The sequence below is a fragment of the Momordica charantia genome (assembly GCF_013281855.1).
Source record: "Momordica charantia cultivar OHB3-1 chromosome 1 unlocalized genomic scaffold, Mcharantia_2.0 BLBB01000001.1, whole genome shotgun sequence".
In the NCBI taxonomy this organism is placed as follows: domain Eukaryota; kingdom Viridiplantae; phylum Streptophyta; class Magnoliopsida; order Cucurbitales; family Cucurbitaceae; genus Momordica; species Momordica charantia.
This window is the reverse complement of record NW_028275157.1, coordinates 17,850,451-17,873,083: the sequence shown is the minus strand read 5'-3', so window position 1 is coordinate 17,873,083 and position 22,633 is coordinate 17,850,451. Positions and strand designations below refer to the sequence as shown.

The window sequence follows — 22,633 nt, the reverse complement described above, 5'->3', positions numbered from 1 at the left end:
AGAGTCATAAAGAATATCTAAACCTTAGACCTTTCTTCTTATTTATGGAAGAAGTCTTATATTGGGTTGGTTCAGGTTATCTAAACCTTAGACCTTTCTTCTATTTATGGAAGAAGTCTTATATTGGGTTGGTTCAGGTTATCTAAACCTTATACCTTTCTTCTATTTATGGAAGAAGTCTTATATTGGGTTGGTTCAGGTGAACTGATTTGATCAGGTTCAATTTTTGCTTGATATAATTGGGTTGAATTTGATATGGTTGGGTCCAACCCAAATTACGTTGTTTCAATTGGCCTCATGTGAACCTAGTACATAGTTTCACCCCTAGTAAATATAATTTACTATCGAAAGTTATTTATTTTTTCATAATTTAAAAGAAATTTAAAACGTAACTAAATATTAAAACAAATTGCTAAAGCAAACATAGTTGAACGGTAATTGACATATATCTTCAATTAAGAGGGTGTGAGTTCGATATTCCACCACATGTTGTACTAAAAAAAATTATTATGTTAAAAAGGCAAAATTATCGGTTAGAACCAATAGCCAACTTAAATAAGTTCAACCGAATTTTACAAAAAGAAAAAAAAATCATCGAATTGCGTTGGCCAAATCAGTCAAAGTAAAATTGACCTAATGTTTGTCTTTTCTGAGTTTCAAACTTACTGTACAATTCATTGATGATGTACATTTTAATACGTTAAATAGTATATAAATAATTTCTCTTTTGAGTGTTGGAACCAATTTTACGCATTCCTCTATTAATTTTTTATAGGATAATTGTGTGACCTAATTGTCAAATAAACAAGTTATCCTAACGTACTAAATGACCATCATGAGGTTCGAATCCGTCTCCTCTAAATTGTATTAAACAATAAAGTACCCAAAATCTATAATAATCCCTAAATTGCTATAGAAAAGGAAAGTTAGGATTTAAGTTTGAAAATTTATTTTCAAATAAATAAAAAAGTATTTTTAAAATCTACTTGAGATAGCGAGATATATATATATATATACCTCGTTGTTTGAGACATAAAATGAATTATATTTGACAGGCATTTCAAGTTCTATAAATGGTCCAATATACTCATGAAATAAAAACATTAAGTACAAATTGGAACGGTAAAAAAATTTACAAATTCATGATGGTGGTTATGTGTTATGTTGAAGCTTGACATTGACCACTCCTACTTAGAAAAAAACAAACACACAGAATGCGACACATCATCAGTTATTTTAGTCTTATCGTTCCTTCTCTTTTTTTTTTTTTATTCATGAAAATCTTTGTTTTCCACTAATTTAATTGTTGTTTAAGAAGACAATGGACTTTTCCATTACAAGTCAAATTTGTTTGAGAAAAAATAATAAAAAAGGATGAAGCTAAGGGGCCTCCATGTCTGAGATTTGTGGGTGTTATGGTCAATTTCTTGGTTCCAGATTGTTGATTGATAATGATATCAAAGTTCTAAATCCTTATCGCTTAAGTTACACGACAATTTTATTAATTTTGTTTAATTATTGCCTTTATTGACCCTTATGTAATTATCCTTATAAAGTTAATTTGTACTATTATTCTTCATCTCATTGACTTCATTTCCTCTCACTTTCTATTCCCTTTCCCAAATAATTTCATCTTTCATTTCTATACCATTTCTCATTTGATTGTTAACCCAAATATAGATAAAAGAGTAATAAGAAATCATGCATCCATTATATATTTGGGATCTATTCTTTTGTTATCAAGTCAATCTAAAGCGACCCTCGTCAAGGCTTCAATTCATTAAAAAAAAAAATTGTGTTAACAATATCATGTACATAAAATTAAAATTTTAAAGATTGAGGTAGAGGTAAATGTTGAGATCTCAATTTCATGAAAATATCGATAAAATGTCAATGTCGATAAATATTTCTTGAAATACTATAAAAAAAATTTTGGAAAAAAAAATTTAAATTAACGCATAAGTATTTTACCATTTCAAAATAAGTTAAAAATGATTAATATTAATATTATGTTTATATCAGTGACATTTTGTAGATACATTTTATATTTTGTCGATGTTTTGCAATACAATAAAAATGTTGATTTACCACTCAGGTTGATGTTGAACCCATAAAAACATGAACATATTGTTGTGGACAATGATATTCCTCGTACTCCAAGTATCTCCACAATAACGTCCATTTTAAGTATAACCCTCGTGACTTTGCTTTTGATTTTACCTAAAAAATCTCTCATACCAATGAAGATAATTGTCCTCATCTATATATCATGGATCATATACTCCCTTAATCAATGTAAAACTTTATTTGCATTCTCCTTACAAATCTAACAAACATCGATAAAAATGTCCACGCTTCGAAAGTTTAATACCTGCGTAGAATTATGTTCCAAGCCACACAGACGAAATTTGGTATAAAATTTGAAAAAAAAGGTAGAGTAATATATATTATATATTACAATTATAAAATTAAAATTTGAACAAGAATAAAAAGGTAAAAAGAAAGGGAAAGAAAAAAAAGGGTAAAATGTAAATAGTTAAGGAGCTGAGCGCGCGTGCCGTCCGGAGCGGGAGACTTTAAATCAGAGGGTGCCACTGCCCGACTTTATGCGGTGTAGCGGGCAGCGGAAAACGACAAGAGATTTGGATCCTCTGAAGTCTGAAATTCTGATCGGGGTGTCGGGCAGAGGTGGTGGGTCAGTTTGGGCAGTTGGCGTGGGCCCCACCCCTCGATCCTCGGGCGCCCTTCCTTGAGTCACCTCCTTCAGTTCCAATTTCCAAATTTTTTAAAGATTCTTTTTCTTTTGGCGTCCATTTAACATTTAAACATAAAACCGAATCTTTCTGAAAATTCTTCCTCTCTGTTTGCCCTTCCCCTTCTATTATTGTTTTTCTTTTCTATCCAACTATTTTATATATATATATATATATATATATATATATATATATATATATATATATTCTATATTCTTTTAAGATTCTCTAATTCCCCTGTCTTAGTTAAATGTATCCAGTAATGATCATAATTAACTTCAAATTGATGTGATGTTAATGTTCATCATGCTGCAACTAAGTGAATTCGATTGCAATAATTATTGGCGTTTGATGTGATGTTAATGTAGACTTGCATAATATGATGGGGCCAAAGGTTTGTTCTAATAGTATCTCATTGGAGCTAATAAAATGAGTATTAATTTTGATCGAATTAAGAAAACATAAAATTACATCGAGACATGATATTTTTTTTCTTTTTTCTTTTGAATATAACAACATGTCGGTTAAGATTTGTATTCACGATATTTGATGAGTTAAAGCTCTAATTGATCAGAGATGATAGTCTTAAAAATATTCCTTTCTATTGCCTTGAATTTCATAATTTGAAGGAAGAAAATTGAAGTTTATGGTCCTAATACGCCATATTGTTCAGTAATTATTTAACCAAAATGCAATTTGACTAAATTTTCATTAATTCTTACCCACATTCTGACATTTATTGTTTGGTTTGTATTTTTAAGTGCTGCGACGGTCTTTGACAACAATTATGGAGGTTGAAGGTGAATTAATCTGACATTATTTCATTTCAGTTCAAGGTGGGAATTGTCCAGCCTTTTAATCTTGAGTATATATGTTTTAATTAGTTGAATATATACTCAAGTTAGCATTAATATGATATAGATTTGGAGATATGAATAACCTTTTTTACAAGATAAAAGTTTGAATCTCCATCCGCATAACTGTAATATGTGTAATGCTACCATCTAGAAAAGCATGAAACTACAATTTCTAAAAATATCGAGACAAAATTTGACAAAAATGAAAGTTATACTTTAATGGTTAGCTGAGACATTAGAGAAAAAAAAAAGAGAGGGCTTATAATCTACTCTTTAAAATTATTTTTAGAATATTAGGTTGGAGTAAAGATTTGAATTTACCCGACCTTCTTAAAGTAAGTAAATATACCATTACTAAAATACATATATAATTTAATTATTATGATTTATATTAGGTATGTGCAGTGGCAATGGAATTATATGACAAATGTAAAATATGGTATATAAATGATATATAATATAGTTTTTGAAAAACAATAAAAATGATAGAAAGAAGAGAAGTGACCAAAAGTAAACGGAGCTAGAATTTAAAAAGAGGCAAAGTGATGAAGAACTATTTGAAATTGACCTTGGCTTGTGTATAGATAATATAAATATGACTACTTTCCACTTAAATATTAGGTCTCGAAAAGATTCTGTAGAGGTAGTTGTTGAAAATAGCAAGAAAAACAAAGATTTCCCAATAGTCCTATTAAATATTATGCTCCTCTCTATAATAAATTATATATATATTTTTTGTTTTGTTTTGTACCCAGCTACAATTTTCTTTTTCTTTTGACTATAATAGAAATTTGAAGAAAATTCTCTTTTTCACAACAAGATAAGAAGACAAGGGAGATTCTCAAAAGAAATTATTTGTTAGTGCTTACTGAAATTTCTGGTACAGTCCATTGATGCCCTTTTTTTTTCAAACAACTATATTTATTTATTAAATTGTTTAATTTAATTTAAGTTTTTTTTAATAATTGATTTTAAAATTTTATCTACATTTAAAAGAAAAAATTGAAAGAAGTTGTCTTTGTTTAGAATAACATGTACCAAAAAGATTGGGTTGAAAATTTATTTCCTTCGTCCTTACATCAAAGTCAGGCCATTGAAAATCATCCAACTTATTAATCTAATTCACATGTCACATCAACATTTTTTGGATTTATTTTATTAAAATAATATGTTCATTAATAACTTGTTTCTTTCATCATATACATTTTGTTGTTTACAAAAATTTCTGTGGTAGGATAGCAATTCTTTTTTGCGTTAATACACCGGAAGCATATACATATGAATATGACTGATTAACTGAGATTGAGTGGACTTTCAATATAACTAGATGAGGCAAAGGCAAATGAGTCCATTCGAGTATAGTTCGGTAAAGATAAGACACTTATTATCTTTTAAGGTGAAAGATTGTTCAATCTCATCTCCAATATTGCTAAACTAAAAAAAAAACGCGAAAAAGAAATTAAAAACAATAATGACTCTAAGAAATAAATGTTGATAACAATATAAATTTCATACTATCAACCCTACGCAAATATTTAATGTAACTCAATGAATCAAAGACATTTGTTATCCTTCCTAAGGTTGATCAATCTCTTGTACGGATATGGAGACAATGTACATATCCTTAGGTATAGAGACATAAAGGTCAAAGGACCGTCGACTCCTAGATAATAAAAAAAAAGGTTGGTTCAATCTCTCCTTTGTTGAAAAGAAAAAGCTCGATTAAGAGCATATCCAACACAATGAGAAGAATTAAGTACGTACAAAAATAGTCTCATCTCTAACTACAAATAAACCCATTAACCGAATCACAATTTATTTTCAAATGAAAACTTAACTCACGGAAGATATATTAAATTAGATTAATTGAAGTAGTAGACTATATATATGCATAAAACAGGATGGGAAATACTAACATGCGTGGTATTAAACTTCTGCCAATATATTTATATGTCTATAAGTTCGACGTTGACATGAAAGACGTATTAAGGATCCCACATTGAAAAGAAAATAGATCTAACAAGAATTTATAATATAAATGAGTTACTTCTGTCATTTTCAATTGGTTTTGAGATGGAATCCATGAATATTAATATTGGTATCAAAGCCCACAACAATCAAATGAGCATCCAATAAAAAAATGAGATGCAGTCAAGATTGATGAGCTAAGAGAGTCACGATCTTGACTACTTCTCTCATCGTCAATTGATTTTGAGATGGAACCCGTGAATATTAATATTAACATCAGAGTCCACAATGTTCAAATGAACATCCGATAGATGAAAAACTAGGTTTGATGAGTGAGAGAGAGGGTTGAAGTTGGTGGGTGTGGGTGGTATGAAATGACATGACAACAATGCATGGGATGTGATAGAATCCCACATTCTAAATGGACCCCTTCATCTGTCTCCCACTCATACAGCAACCACACAGCCTTTTTTTTCCCCTCTCTCATTTCTCAATACTCCAGCCATTTTCTATTTCCCTTCAATCAATAACCTCAATCATTCTCTCTCTCCTTCCATCATTTTTCCTCCCTTTTCTTTACTAGTAACTTCCATTTCAAATGCATATACCCTACATTTGTTATTTTCCATCTACTAATTGTCTTACACCAAAAATTACCAACAAAATAAACCCAACTTCTAGTAAATCAAATAATGAAGAGCACTGAATTGAAAAAAAGTTGTAAATTATCGGGTAATTAATTGATAGGAGAGCGAGACCCCAGAAATGGTCGAAATCAGTCTTTCAAAGTTTCAAATACAACAAATATTCGCTAAGTGTGGCTGTGGGTGTGAGTTGAAAAACCCAAAAAGACAGAGAAACAAACAGCAATCAAAACACAACTACAAGTTAAACTCTCAAGAATGCACAAAAGCTTTTTAGTCTTTTAGGATTTGTAGCCATTCTATCTCTTGGGATTCTCATCCTCTTCTCTCTTTCTCTTTCCCAACGTACTACTCGGATTTGACATTTTTTCTTCTTCCTTTTCTTTTTTCTTTTCCAATTCAATAATACAATCCATGCCATTTTCTTACATGACAAAAAAACAAAAACACACATTACCCTTGTTATTATTATTATTATTTTCAAATTTCTAGGTGTGTGTGTTTTTATTTTCCAACATTCTCCCTTCCCTTTCAATTTGCCTCCTTTGTCCTTTCGATGATGCATGCGTTTTCCATAATGTCAACAAACAAACAACCAATCCCCAAATTCCATATATATATATATATATATATTCTTTTTCTCTCTTTGTTCTTTTTCTAATTTCTTAATATATTCTCATTTTTATTACGACACCATGAACAAATTGTACGAAGTTTTTTTATTCAAACACACAGACCCTTTCTTTTACTGTCTTTTTGTTGCTTTCTTCTTCAATGGTAATTCATAAATTATTGAACTCCTCCAAAGTAACTAACTTGTAAGTGAAAATGCATTCCCTTAAATAACAAAACCCTTCATTTTTACCCTAATGTCGGTATGTGGACTGTGGGGATTGAAATTTCCACTCATTCCTATTTCTTCTCCATATACCCACTTACTCAATTATTGAAAGATAATGTTTTTTTTCTTTTTTTTTCATTAATACATATTTTGAAAATAGTTTAAAATCTTACCCCAATTTTATAACGAATTTTTTTACTTTTAAAACTTGTTTATGATTTAAGGATGAATAGGTTATGAAAGAAATAATATAAATGTTGGCAAACAAATTTTCTGTGATTGAAGGAATAAAAACTAAAAGTGAATTTATGTGAACATCTTTTTAGCCTATGGGAGGATATAAAAATTTCTGCTCGGTCTTTCAAATCCTCAATTCTTTTGTAATTATGACGTTGCTATCATCTCCCTTAATTGAATTTCTGTTATCTAGACCTTCCTTTTTGTGTATGTTTATCACCTACCTCAATAGAATTATATCTCTTTTCTTAAAAAAAAAAAATTATGTTAGAGTTTGGTTAGATTTAAAATTGATTTTGAAAATTCAAAAAACACTAAAAAAATACTTAAAAGGTTCTTTAATGATAAAAAGAGTAATTAAAGTTTGTTTCAGAATGATGGTAGAATGAGTGATTTTGAAAAAGGAGATCTAAATATAATTGATTTTTCAAAATCACCACTAAAGTGATGCTTTAAAAATCAATTTAAAGTGATTTAAAATTTTTCAAACATGATCATAATTTTAACACTATGCCAAAATCACTCCCAAACACACCTTTAGTATTTCTTAAAAAAGTACTTATATTAGAATAAATATATTTTTGTCTCTAAAAAGAAAAGAAGAAATATTTCTGAACTTATAAATTACTTTTATTCAAAAATCAACACAGACTCACCCTTGATTTAACAATTACCTTTTTCAACACACTTTTTAAGGATTTTTATTAAACACACCAGCCAAATATCAAGCTTTCTTATTCAAATTTTTAGAAATCTCACCTAACTCAAAAACTTACAAATGATATTAAGTTAAAACATACATCAATTCCCTTTCAACGACCATATTATTAACGGATCAAGACTTAAAAATATGATTCAAAGTCGGAAAAAAGAAAGTAAAAAGATTAGATTTAGAGGATATATCCAAAACGTGACAAAAGCTGGGAGATGGACAGAATCGTCCTTGCAGGACGACCATAGATATATCATATTTCATGTCTCCACTCCACACAAATGCTTTTGCATGTGCCCTGCCCCCCTCCCCTATTCTTCATTATTTTATATATTTCAACTATATACTATAACTTCTTTTTTTCTACTCTCTCTAAATAAAAACTATATATTAAAAAAAAAAAAAACTGAGTCAGAGAGAATGAGTTTTTCTCTGACACACAGAATTCTTTCTGACAACCTAAGCAGCCCTACCATCCCCCATCGTGTCTCCCAAATAATCGAATTCCCTCTTCCTCCACTCCTCTCTCCATCTATTCTTCCATATTCCCTTTTTCTATAACAAATATTATTCTATACCATATATCATTATTAATCTAATCATATACTAAATATTTTTTTAATTTTTCCTAATAACATGAGATATATGAAAATGCATGTCAACAAAGCCCTTAAAATCTAAAATCAAGTATAAATATATGTTCATTCGTTACATTAAAATTTTTTTTTTTTTGAGAACACGTTACATTACCCCGTAACAAATAAATAATTGTAACGTTTGTTACGTTATATTCCAAAATCACCGATGAGAACCACACACTTGAACAATTTTTTTCTTCTTTATTTTGTGTGTACGTAAAGAACTTTTTTTCCCCTCATGTGTACGTAATGAATTGGACATTGAAAGGAGTGAGAGACATAAATATAATTTATGACATAATAATGAAAAGAAAACATTATCCCGCAATGAGGAGTCAAATATTGGCATTGAAAACGTAAAGAAGAATTTATTTTATTATTATTATTATTATTATTATTTATTAATTTTTTTTTTTTTGTAAAGAAAAAGGAAGAAAATAGGGCATAGAGGCAGGCACCCAATCATATCAACAACAAAAGGAATCCAAGCCCAGTCCCCACCTTCACATTGTCTTATTAAAACTCACTGTACAAAGAAAATCCATTAGGCATTCACCTGGGCCCACGTGTCACCCTTTTTTCTTTTAAAAAATATATATTATATATTATATTTATATTCATTTTATAATTTCTATTTTTTCAAACCTAAGTGAATTAAATTACTTTATTTTCAATGTAATCATTACTATGTTTGTTTCACACTCAAGCTATATTGCCCACTTTTTTTTCTTTAATGTTTGTTATTTTTGGATATTGACATTCCAACTTCCATATATACATTCATTCATCACCACCATGTGCTCGCCTTCTTCTTTCTTAAGCTAATTTATTCTTTTGTTGTCTAATTATTTTTTTAATTATACCTCTAAATTAATCTTGTTTCAGTCTCTTGTTTTTCAGATTGCAATTTGAATCATGTTTTGTAATATTATTTTAGCATACAAAATCTATTTTAGTTCTAGTTATTATACTTCCATGTATATATATATATATATTTTGATTCTTCCAAGTCCAAATCCAATATATCAAACTTAATATATATATGTATATGAGACTCAACATATAAGTTTAACAATATGTATATGCACATAGGTTGCATAAATTTTTTATTAAATATGTTATATATAATTAATAGTAAAGATAAAGATATGAATTTATATACGATCATTTTAACTTTTAGGAAGATAAGTAATGTCTTGACTTTATATATATGAGTACAGATGGGAAGACTTAAACCTTCCACCTCTAAAAAAGGGATGTAGATACTTTTACCACTAAGCTATACATATATATATATGAAGATCAAATGATTAAAAAAGTTCATTTTAAACCTTATCTAAAGTCATGAGATTTTATTTCCTTTTTATCTAAATTTTAGTGTTTTTCAACCTTTTGTCCATCTTCTCATCTAAATTAGATTTATTTTTATTGGATATATAAAATGTTTTTCTCGCAATCTTAGAAATTTTAGAACGTTTTTTTAGTACAATATATGGGGTGTCAGATCGAATTTACAACTTCTTGGTTGGAAATATATATCAATTACCATTGAGTTATCCTTACTTTGACATAAATTCTAGAACATTTATAGATATATGATATATAATTTTTTTAATACATGTGGGGGTGGGGATCAAACTAACAACCTCTTGGTTGGAGACATATGCTAAATTAACATTGAGTTATGCTCGCTTTGGCATATCATATATAATTGTTATAACTGTTCATAGATGATGGTTTAGGAATATAATATACAAAGTAGTTTATTCTTATCAAGATAACTTTTTAATTAATTGCTAAAGTGAGTATAGTTCAGTTTGGTAATTGGTATATATTTCTAATCAAAAGGTTGTAAGTTCGAACCTCCATCCACACATGTTGTATTAAAAAATAATTAAATAAATAACTTTTTAATTAATTAATTCCTAATTATGACTTTGATATATTGTTGGGAAAAAACTTGGCTCCTTAAAGTTAAGTAACACTCTTAAATATTTGATAACGAGAGAAATACAAGAGAAAGTTCCTCTTTGACTTTAAAAGGAGTCAAGTTTTTTCCAAACGTCTGACTCATATATATTGATACAATTTGTTTTAGAGAAAGTAAGCAATTAATTACGTTAACTTGGATTTGGATTTGGAGATAATTATAAGGGATGTGTAATAATATTGCAATAATGATGCTGTATTATTGTTATTCTGTTTTGTTTCTGATCAGCTACACAACACCAGACGGGCTGACGGCTCCACGACCCAATTAAAACCAGCGTACATGGGTGCAGGGCCCCCATAGCGAAACAGCCCTAAAACTCCATCACCCCCACACACCACACAGCCCTACAGAAGCCGTGGCACACGCCAACTTCAGAACCCACACTCTCAGACACTGCCCATACTTTGAAAAGAAAACATAGGGAAAAGGAGGGATCTACAGTTTATATTATCATACATGTACTGTGCATAATATACCCTATGCCTATATGCACCACTTGAGAGATGACCCAGACAGATTCTCATAGGTGTGGACTCGTAATGTATTTGTGGGAGCTACACCCTATCTGTCCTCTCCTCTCATCCTTCGGCTCCCATTGCATCCACTTACCAACAAATGCACTCACGACCGTCCAAGAGCCCATTAGTTTATTGATGTTGACTCGCAGTCTCCACATGTTTGGTCACGACAATACTTTGTATCAAGTTGTTAAGTTTGAGTTTGACATTAATTATTAGGACATACTTACCTGAAATCTAATCAAATTTCATGAGCGACTCTCATTGATTGAATGTGGACATATCATTATTATTACGATATCGAATGGGCATCAGACGTTAGGATTAGCGCCATCGATATTCTATTCATGAGTAGGAATTATGATATTAGGCAAAACACTGGAATGAAACAATTTGTTCAGGCATTGAATTTTGGCGCAAGTATTTTTGACTTCTAATGTTTTAGAGGTTGAAGATTAGTTTGAGAGAAAATAATGATCAGGAAAAGAATTACTTAGTATTTGCAAAAGGTGAGACATATTTTCTCCTAACATATCTGTGTCTTTTTTTTTTCTTATTCTTGCGTCGTCTTTTATCAATTTTAGTGGAACAAATCGAGTATCTAGCTATGGGATCGTAGGCTGTAGACTCTTCAAACTCTCGACAATATATATATGAGATCTTCAATTATACATTTGTCTGACATGCTTTTTAAGCAACTTGAAATAATTAAATTTTTTATCATATAAAATTACTAATATCCCTATATTAGATTTAGGTAATTTAAGATATATCATTCCAAACAACTCTGCGTCAAAGATTAAATTTCAACTGTGTGAAAGACCTAACAAAATATATGTACCAAAAAGATTATATCTATCAACTAATTAATAAAATACAAATGATAATATAAAAATTTCCTTCTCATCTTAATGTAATAGCCAATTCGAATATAGTTTAATGGATAAAAATACCTACTATCTTAAAGTTGAAGGTTCAATCTCTCATCTTCGAATTATTATACTAAAAAAAATATTTAATAGTCAATCCAAGAAGTTTAGTAGATAAGACATTACTACTTAATTTCAATAAGACGATTGAAGGTACGATATCCTAAGTGACACCTCACCTTTGTTAAATTAAATAAAACACTTTACAAATAATGACTCAAACTAGATAAACATTTTATTTTTGATTTTATATTCTTGAAGATTAATCTTTGTGATTTTATATTCTTGAAAATTAATCTTTGTACACACTATTTTTATCTATGCATGTCTTTTTTTTTTCTTTTTTCTTTTTTGCATGTTGTTTTCAAAAAGTAGTTTTTTTTTCTTTTATATTTGATTGAGAATTCAAACGTGGTTTTAAAAAATATGAAAACGTAGCAAGTAAGCATAATTTTCAAGGACTAAATTTTGTGCTAAAAAAATTGTGAGAAAAAATAAGCATAATTTTAAATGTCATTTAAATGATTATTAAAGAAGACTTAAATTATGACATTCAAAAAGATTTTATTCTACAGGTAGATTCTCTCATTTTGAATTATAAATAAAAGTATAGGTTTAAATCTAATATTAAATGACTAATCTCAACCTACTCGGATAGGTAAAACATCTACTACTATTTTAAAGGTAAATGATTCCATCCTCGTCTCACAATTATTCAACTAAATAAAAATGGAAATTTAAACATTAACTTTATTTAGTAAATTTTTGTCAAAACATATAAAATGTAGATTTAAAAACATTTAATGTAAGTGGACGATTGTGTAAATATTTACCAATAAATATGTTAGTCGTCTTTAAAATATATAACAACTTACCGTTTCGCAGGGACCTCTTCAAAGGTCCACTGGGCTTGAATTACAATCCGAACCAATATTTTCCTCGTTCTTTTTTTAAAGATAAATACTTTTGGACGATTTTTATATATTGGACCAAATATACCAAATACTTCCCGATGAAGGTCGAATTTGATGGAAAGACATGTCATCATCAAGTCAGCAACTTAACTTCGCACGTATTTCCTACCAAGATAAATTTTGGAAATGATGAATGTCGAATTTCCGAACTTGAACGACTCATTTTTTTTTTTTTTTATACAAGTGAATGTTGAAATCCTACACCTCACAATTCTTTTATTAAGAAAATAATAATACATTATGCTTTATTAAAAAATTAATAAATAAAATTTAAATTATAAAATATATGGTATCATTGACTATTTTGACATAAAAATCAACTAATTAAACTATTATAAATTCACATTTTTAGTTCAAATATGTGAAAGTGGTGAATATTTATACTTGAGATAAAATATATATTTTAACTAGTTAAATTATGTAATATAAATTGACCTGTAAATTAATGTTTTTAAACTCTCTATTATCTTTTATATATATATATATTATATATATATATATATATATATATATATATATATATATATATATCTTTTAGAGATAATTATTCACTTATATATATTTTTTTATCAAATATAATTACACTATTACTAATTAGACCAATTTCAAGGGCTAAAATGTAATTTTAGTTATATAGATGGCATCAACAAGAAGGTTAATTTTATCAATTCCTCTGAATCGAAAAAAAAAACGAGAATTTCAAAAGAGAAACAATTGGGAAAGTAAATGAAACTTAGAAGAGAACAGTATGGTTAGAGAACCTTCGCCTTGAATTCTGCCCAGAAACGATGACTTTGTAATTCGGAAAACTAGGGTTTTCATTCTGCGATCAGACTGCGATTTTAGGAATCCCTCCATATCCAAGTGCCATGAATTGTGAAGTCTGCCAACTCAAAGAACTGGTATTTTCTTCTTTTCTCCTCGCGTAATTTTGTGTGAGAATTCTAAGTGTGTCAGTTTGATCATAGGCGACGTGTTACTAGATTTGAATACTGACTTTTTCTATGTAGGAAGTTGAGCAGTTCGAGATACGCGAAGTTCTGCGCTGTAAGCTACAGTTCTATGCCTTTTGGATTATACTTGTGGAACTGTCCTCTCCATACTTGGCCTTTCGGCTGAACAAATTATAAATTTTACAGATGTCGTAATTGGAAAATCTTTATGATCTATCATTATGAAGTTGTTGCTGGTAGAGAATAATAATTGTTCTGCATCTGCATGGCTATCATCTCTGTTATGTGTGATCTGATCAAGTTCAGTTTAGACTATTGAAATGAATGCAATAGTTTCGGGACAAATCAAGTAATTATATACCTTCATGTTATGTCCCGAAAGCTTTACTGTACATTTTCAATTATTATGCTTTTTGTGAAGTTAGAAAATATGCTTCACTTGCTCAGTTGATCATATTCCTGCTTAAAGTACAAAATATGCTCACCGAAAACTGACATAGTTGAGATAAAAATATTAGTACTTCGATTACGAGAGGGTACAGGCTGAAGATCTTGAAGTTTTTGGAAAGCCTTCTCTCAACATAATCAAGTTCAATATGCTCCATTTTGAGCCTGTTCCTTGGAGGAAAAAGGATATTTTTTTTTTCTCTCTGTAGTGCCTGATGCTTGTCAAGTTTTATCCATTGTGTTATTAAGCTAGATGTCTCCAATATAGGATTTGACCAATGACATTTTTGTAGTCGCTTTGATGCCATGCCAGTGTGTAGGAAAATAGTATAAAAATACAGTAGCAGAGAGTGAGAGAAAAACCTCTAATTCTATTACAGTTGAGAATATTAATACAGACTGGGATGCAATGGGGTTGATCAGTCAGCAGACCATCAGCAGCAAGATCTAAAACTCAACCAACTAACAAACTCTTATAACAGTATAATTACATATTTATACCCTTACCCGACTGAACCTATATGGGTTAGGAAATGGGGTTTTCTCAAGAGTATTTAGGAAAGATTCTATTTGCTCCACATGTTTAAGTAAAAGTTTAGTAGAGAACTATTGCCTTTTCTTCTCCAGGATTGGCAGGTAATTATGTCTTGGATACTCTGTGGATGTGTGGCTTGCCTATTCTTTTTGGGTTATATGATTTGTTTGTCCCATAGCATAACTTTGTTGCATGCATTTAACTGTATTTACTGTTGAGCTAGAGAGATCTTTTATTTCATTTCGTCTGACAACCTATTCTTTTTGTTTATATATGAAATATGATAATGTTTGTTTGACACTACTTCAGGCATACTACACACAATTGTATTTCATCGAGCTTTAGGTCTTGTGCGGCCCAAAGACATTGATTTGGAGCTCTTTGATATTACTTATGTAAGTCTCTAACCATCAATTGATTAGTTCATCTATTTGGAAGCATTGTCAATATTCAAGTTTTTAATCTCAGTTTCTGGTGGGTAGTAAAATACGAAAATTCAGTTCAATGTGTGTTTTTTATATTAATGTATTCTAGATGTAATTGCATTTTTGCATCCTCTTCCCAGGGTCAAGGTGTCCACACCATGTCTTATATTTACTCTCATGCCACCAGAACTTGCTTGCTGCTTTAATCGTAATAATATTTTGGCTTGTTAATTAATTAGGTCAAAACATAATTCCTTTTTCTTGCTGGAAGGGTGCACAGAGATTATAACAATGATTCAAAACATTACCTAATAGAATAACCTAGGATTTTCGACAATAAAGCTTAAAGGATTATAAATGGAGCAAGAGCTCAGGGATGAAACCACTCAATTCTTTGTTGTGAATATACCAATACGGTCTGAAATAGGCTGGGAAAGAAACGAATATTTAGAAAAAGGTATCAAACCTGACATAACTCTTTCTTTGCATTTTCTTTCAAATGCATCTTAGTCTTGGAGCAAGAACCGTCACCTTTGGGTGGTCTTCCTCACTATTGGATCGAGATCTGATCTGTATAAAAGACTCAACCACACGCTTATGTTGTTGAAATAGTGTTCGATCCACTTCATTAGTCTCTCTCTCTCTCCTGATATCCAAATGGCCCGGAAGAAATATAGTTTTCAATAGTTCAAACATGAAATTGAACATCACGAAACATTTTCGTGCAATATATTATTTTCTTTAAGAAATAAAATTTTATTGAGGCGAGGAACCAAAAAGAATAAGCTAAAGTAGTTATATAAACCATCTCCCACTGGCACAGATTGAATAAAAGTTAAAAAAAAAAAGGACTTTCATTATGGCGAGAAATCCAAGAGGAAGAGACAAAAACAATTACATCTCAAACATTTTCTATCTCATGGAAGATTCTTCCCTTTATTTCTAACTAAATCTCCTACAGAATAGCTTTAATATCACTGAGACATAAGATCTTGGATTTCTTTTTAGGGGGAAATAAAGAAATCAATCGGCTCCTGAGACAGGCGATCTCCAAGCTGAATGTATGATACAAACCATAAACTCGTAGAAAAATGGAACCACAAAACAGATGATCTGCCTATTTCTCCATTTCACACATAGATATGATTTGAGATTTGGAATATTGAGTAATAGCCAACCCATTTATTGTAATTGTTCTAGTTTTTGTTCTTTTTTTTTCAGTGAGAAGCACCAGCAAAAATATTTTCAAAGTTCCTTCTTTCATTTCACATTATTGTTGCGTTTCCATATCCTATGTATCTTTCTTTCTGCGCTGTAATGAATAGTGAGATTACATAGTACAAAACTTGATAAAATGTCAGTCTCGTCTGAATCTGTGTAATGCCAATTGTCCTTCATTTTTCTCTGTGCTCTTCTCCAACCCAAATTGAATGTCTATCTTTTAAATACAAATACCTTTTATCTCATAGATTTGATTTTGTTTATTCTTTCCCCTTCATTAAATTCAATGAGGTTTGACTTAATATGTATTTAAATGTAAATCAATCTCAGATTCCTCCATCTCACTGTAGGTTTCTTCCTTTGTTTTTTTGTGGCTTCTGCTATTCTATTTATTTCTTTGTAGGTGCAATGTGGAGACGTTGAGCTTGAGAAAAAGATAGACGAGAAGATTGAGCAGTTCATTATGTGGGTGGAGAAACACCCGAACAAGAAAAGCCAGGTTTTAAATTGCTGTTGAATTTGCAGTAAATTTTCATGTAAATGTTTTTGAACATTATACTGGTTATTTCTTGCTCTTGTTCCTACTAGTTTGAACAATCGTTTCTCTATTTTTATTACAGATATGTTTGTCCTTTTATGAGGTGAAAAATAAGCAGGCCTCTTGGTTCACTAACAAAACTGAACGCCTATATTGGGAACAATGGTATATCAATTTACATGTGGCTCAACACTCACAAGCACATTCTGGCAAGACTCATCCACAAAAAACTGTAGTTGACCCAGGAGGTACTATTAATTGTGACCTTTATTATTATTATTTTTTACCAAAAACTTTAGTTGACCCAGAGCTTGCCTCTCTGTGCAGAGAGAGCATTGGGGGAAAGAAGTATCCGCAGGACAACACTGGAGGCTTCTCTTCGTGAGGTGTTGTTTCAAGTAATAAAATTTGTGAATGAAAAGAAGGACCACGTTCCTCCTATACCATCTCCAGAATGTGTTGTTTTATTCCCCTATGAAATAACAATTCCGAGGTGAGTATAACCAATGAAATCAATGAATGACTTGGCTTTTCTCATGATTTTCCCTCAGCTTCGGTAACTTATATCATATCATATATGCACTCCAAATATTTCCTATTATATTGCTAGAGCAGTGAACCTTGTTATCTCTTTAGACTGTGAACCATTCTTCCTTGATCTTCGAACTAGGTGGGTTGGCTTCAAATTTATTTCATGGAAAAGATAGTAATAAGATGAAGTGGAAAATAATATGTATGCTCAGAAAGTGAAGTGTTTGCTTACGTAAAAGACATTCTGCTTGCTTGCTTGCTTCGTCTTTTTAAAGATAACTTGTCGAAAGAAATTTGTTTCCTACTGACGTGACTGCTCTATTATTTATGAACCCATCTCAATAAATTTGGATTGATAGAAAAGCAATGAATATAATTTTTTTTTTTTTCTGAGGGGAGTTGATGGTTCCCTTTTGTTCGTACCACTTCATTATTGACAGGCTTATTATTAGATCTCACATGCACACTTTTTGTTGTCAAGAATGTGAGTGATTACAGGTAGATTTAGCAATTTTGTTACTTTTCAACAGAATTTTCGGTACTCCCTAGACCTCCTAGGTCTTTTTTGGTTTTGGTTGCTAAAGAATGAGACTATCTTTCTTGTGTGCTTTCATCTTTGCATCTCAATTCATTGTCATTTATATTTTGATTAAGAACGCCCCAAGGCTCATGGATTATAGAGTGCATATTTAATGGTATGTTGCCTATGATCAGTTCATCAGATTCTGCATTTGGAATGGACATGATCAAGAGGATGCTGCAGACTGGACACCCCACTATGCTGAGCTGATTATCGGAGTTCTGGAGCTACACAAAGAATCTACCACATCTTGTCTATAATCATAAAAAGGTTTCCTTCTTTTATATGCTATCTATGGAATATTTAGAGTAAAAAAAAAAAAAATTGAAAAGATCTGATTTTCCTAACAGAAGGGAATCAATTCTTCATGCATGCACATTCCCTATCCATGTGAATACTGTCTTCTTCACCCTCCCTTTCTATTTTACTTTGTCCTATTGTGAATATTGATACCTTATGATCAATGTATATACCTATTTGATATTCATATGGTTAGTGATAGCGATAAGATTATGTAGTGATCAGGGTTCAAATTGTAAGTAGAGAGCAGAGCCAACAATTTTAACAAAACTCCCCTATTATCTGCACCGTGCTTTTATACTTTTCCATCTTAAAGAATAGGTCCAGCATCATCTTGTTATTGTCTACTTAGTTTTATAAATCCGATTTTTTTTAGTTCAATATGTGGGTGTAGATTTGAACCTCCGATTTTTTGGTCAATAATGTATGTTTTAACCAATTGAGGTATACTCAGGTTGACATCTTATTAAACCCAATTTAATACTGGAAGAGTTTCTCATTGACCTTTTCATTTGATCCTCAAAAAGAAAAAAGGAAAATTCATTTTGAATATCAGGGCTGAAACAGGCTCTTCCAGCTTCATGTTTCAGTTGCAGATACTTTTAAATGCAAAAATTATGATAAAAAGGACTTTAATCATCAAAATGGTTGATATATTCGAACTCATGAAACTATAGAAAAGAAACCAAACATTGGAGTTGAATATTATAATAATAGGTTGCATAGTCAAAATTAAATTGATAAATAATATAAAAAAAAAAAGAAAAATGATAACTGTTGTCTTAATAATCTGTGCTAATCATTTTTAAAAAGCGTATTTACAATTTGAATGATTAAGCAGTTCTCATAAACAATAATAGTTGACTTTTAGCTATTAATTTATTCTATATAAAACGAATTTATTATAATATAAATGTAGCGAACATTAATTAATCTAAATGACATTATCATACTTACATGTTTGAAAATATTATCAATTTAAATAATCTAATTGAAGATATGGAGACTTCGTCACAATTATTCACATTTCATTCTTCCTAACAGAACAGTTTTTTTCTTTTTTGATAATAGCATCACAAGCAGAAGAAAGAAAAACTAAAACAACATCAAACCACACACTCCCGACCCACTTGCAAAGCCAAATCCGCCAGAAAATCCTCCCTCAAAAAAGCTTCATTCCCTCCTCTTCTAGTGTGATTAAAAGATGCATGCACCATCGAAGACCGGTGTCTCTTTGCATTCCTCACTATTTCCCCTGTTTTCGGAAGATCCTCCAAATCAGAGGAGAGGATTTTGAAGATTCAAATAGAATCAGTTTCCAGACATACCATGCGAATGTCGATTTCTGCTGCAAGCCTCAAGCCCTCTGTCACCGCAAAAGCTTCAGCTTCGTCGATCGATTGCACATGATCGAGGTACATCGTAGCACTTGCCATCACCTGTCCTTTAAAATTTCGAATAATTATTCCCAGCCCTGCACTTAGATTAGCGGAAGAAAAAGAAGCATCTGAGTTATCAAAAGGGGTTGCCATCTGATTTCTCTTGGTTGCTAGGTATTGTTCATCATACAAGCATTTGTCTCCAAGTCGAAATAAAGGAAGGAGCCTAGTCAGGTATCGATCCGGTTCCCTATTTTCCGGCTTGAAAGCCCTTTCATTCTGCCGATTCCACCAACCCCACAAGAACACGGTCAATTCCTCAAATTCCGATCAGCTTAGGCTTGCTTGCCACTCTCGAATGATAAGAAAAGGAGAATGATAGAACTGAATAAGGGAGATGACTAAATTTCGAAAAACTCAACTCATCTTTGACAAATTTACACCTCCAGAAGAGATGAATGTTGTCTTCCCCTTTCCTACCGCAAAAAACGCAAGTATTCTGAACGTCCACACCTCTTTTCGAAAGATTTGCTTCAGTAGGGAGTCTGTCCAAACAAAGCCGCCATAAGAAAACCTTGATTTTAGAGGGGATCCTCATTTGCCACATGCCTTTCCACCACCTTTCCAACTCCCCTGAAGAAGACGAACCTTTGGAACTGGGTTGCTTATTCAGAGCAACCTTGTAACCGCTTTTTACAGTATAAACTCCTGTTTTCTCATGGTGCCAAATTAGCATGTCCTCCTCAGATCCACGACCAATAAGGATGGATAAAATACTATTAGCTTCATCTGGTGTAAAAGCACCAATAATCACATCTTCCTTCCATTGAGCTAGTTCTTTGTTAATTAGAGTCTCAACCTTCGTATCCACTGGGAGAATTGGCGAGGAGAGGACTTTTAAAATGGTCTGGTTTAGGACCCAGTTATCAGCATAAACTCACACCCTATCACTCATCCCAATCCGCCATCTAGAACCTTCCTTTAGTAAGTCTCGGCTCCAAAATCGAGCTACTAGCCGGTGAAGATCATTTATAAGCCTTTTTTGGAGTCTAAAAACATGACATAGTATAAGACGGGATTGCCTGAACAACTGCTTTAATAAGCACCTCCTTTCCCCTAATAGAAAAAAGCTTACCTTTCCAACCTTGTAGATATTTCCATACACGGTCTTTGATGAAACTAAAGTGCAGTCTTCTATTTCTAGGAATAAAGGTAGGCAAGTCGAGGTATTGATGGTGGCATTCCACCAGCTTAACTGAGAGGATATTCTGAAACTGCCTCCTAACCTTCGCCTTTGTATTTGGGCTAAATGCAATAACTGACTTGTCGTAGTTCACTAGTTGTCCAAAAGCTAACTCATACCTCCTTAAACAATCTTTGATCGCTTTGCCTTCAACCACTCTAACTTTGAAAAAGAGGAGGCTGTCATCAGCAAAGAACAAGTGCGTAATAGGCAGGCAACGTCGTGCAACAGAAAGTCCTGACACACATTTGTCATATTCAGCCTTCTGAATGAGGCTAGACAACCCTTCAGCACACATAATAAATAGATACGGTGAAAGAGGATCGCCTTGTCTGAGACCCATCTCGGGTCTGATCGAGCGGACACAACTCAGAATTAAATCCACCTAGGCTTTATCAAAACTCAATTTTAACATTAATGCCTCCAAAAAATTTCATTCCACCCGATCGTACGCTTTACTCATATCAAGTTTTAGCGCAGCCCAAGCAGAATTTCCAGCTTTCCTGTTTCGCAAAGAGTGAATACATTCAAAGTCCAACATAGCGTTATCTATAATGTACCTTTTGGGAATGAAGGCACTTTGGCTTTGGGAGATAATTCCATCCAAAACACTTTTAAGCCTGTTCACCGACACCTTTGAGATAATTTTGTAACACACATTACATAAAGAAATTGTTCTGAAGTCGGAAATTCAAAGAGGATTCTTGGCACCAGCATCGTATCATTGAAAAGCTCCATATCCCTTCCGTGATTTAGGATATTCATACAGCAATCAATCGTATCACGACTTATGATATGCTAAAATTTCCTGAAGATGAGGTTATATTGACTATCGACAGAAATTGAAGTTCAGGTTTGAACCTTTTTTTTAAAGAAAATCTTAAAATGATTTTTCATCTCCGTGACTTTGTAATCTCACAGATTAACTATTTTTAGTTATAATTCGTGAAATTAACTCTTTTTTTTTTTACTAGCCTAAATTGAGAATATATTTTGACCACGATTCCAAGTTTGAAGTTGCCGAAATCACATTTTCAATAATATATTAATAAATAAAAACTTGCCGAAATAACGAGAGAAACACAAGGAGGCACAAACAACGAGATATTTCCCGATTTTACACGTGCCTATGTTTTCAATTCCCAATTTTATTCTTCAAAAAATGTCTCAAGCTACCTTTATGTATTTATTTATTTTTTTTTTGAGAAATTATTTATTTTCTTTTTTAAATAACTAAACTTGAGTCGGTAAATAATAATTTCAATATACCAAAACCGAAATTACCTTTCATCGAATTCAGGTTATTATTACTATTTATTATTATTATTATTATTATTATTATTATTATTCCTACCTTCAAATTGATGTTGGAACAATTTTAAAGATTTATTGGAAATATAGATTAAATTTAAAGAAC

The 22,633-nt window shown here is 31.3% G+C and overlaps 1 protein-coding gene and 1 long non-coding RNA gene across 2 annotated transcripts; one reads left to right on the top strand and one right to left on the bottom strand.

Annotated features, from left to right (window-relative positions):
• Positions 1-13,737: 13,737 nt before the first annotated feature.
• LOC111005695 (meiotically up-regulated protein) lies at positions 13,738-18,781 on the top strand. The gene is made up of 7 exons (XM_022277298.2): positions 13,738-13,966; positions 14,075-14,111; positions 15,309-15,394; positions 17,049-17,144; positions 17,266-17,431; positions 17,511-17,676; positions 18,429-18,781. The coding sequence occupies exons 1-7, from the start codon at positions 13,934-13,936 to the stop codon at positions 18,502-18,504; spliced, it is 660 nt and encodes a 219-aa protein (XP_022132990.1). The 5' UTR covers positions 13,738-13,933; the 3' UTR covers positions 18,505-18,781.
• Positions 18,782-19,547: 766 nt separating this feature from the next.
• Positions 19,548-21,313, bottom strand: LOC148213371 (uncharacterized). Its single transcript, XR_015788279.1, has 2 exons — positions 19,923-21,313; positions 19,548-19,849 (listed from the first exon to the last, which is right to left on the bottom strand). It is a non-coding gene; the product is annotated as an uncharacterized LOC148213371 (long non-coding RNA).
• Positions 21,314-22,633: the final 1,320 nt, after the last annotated feature.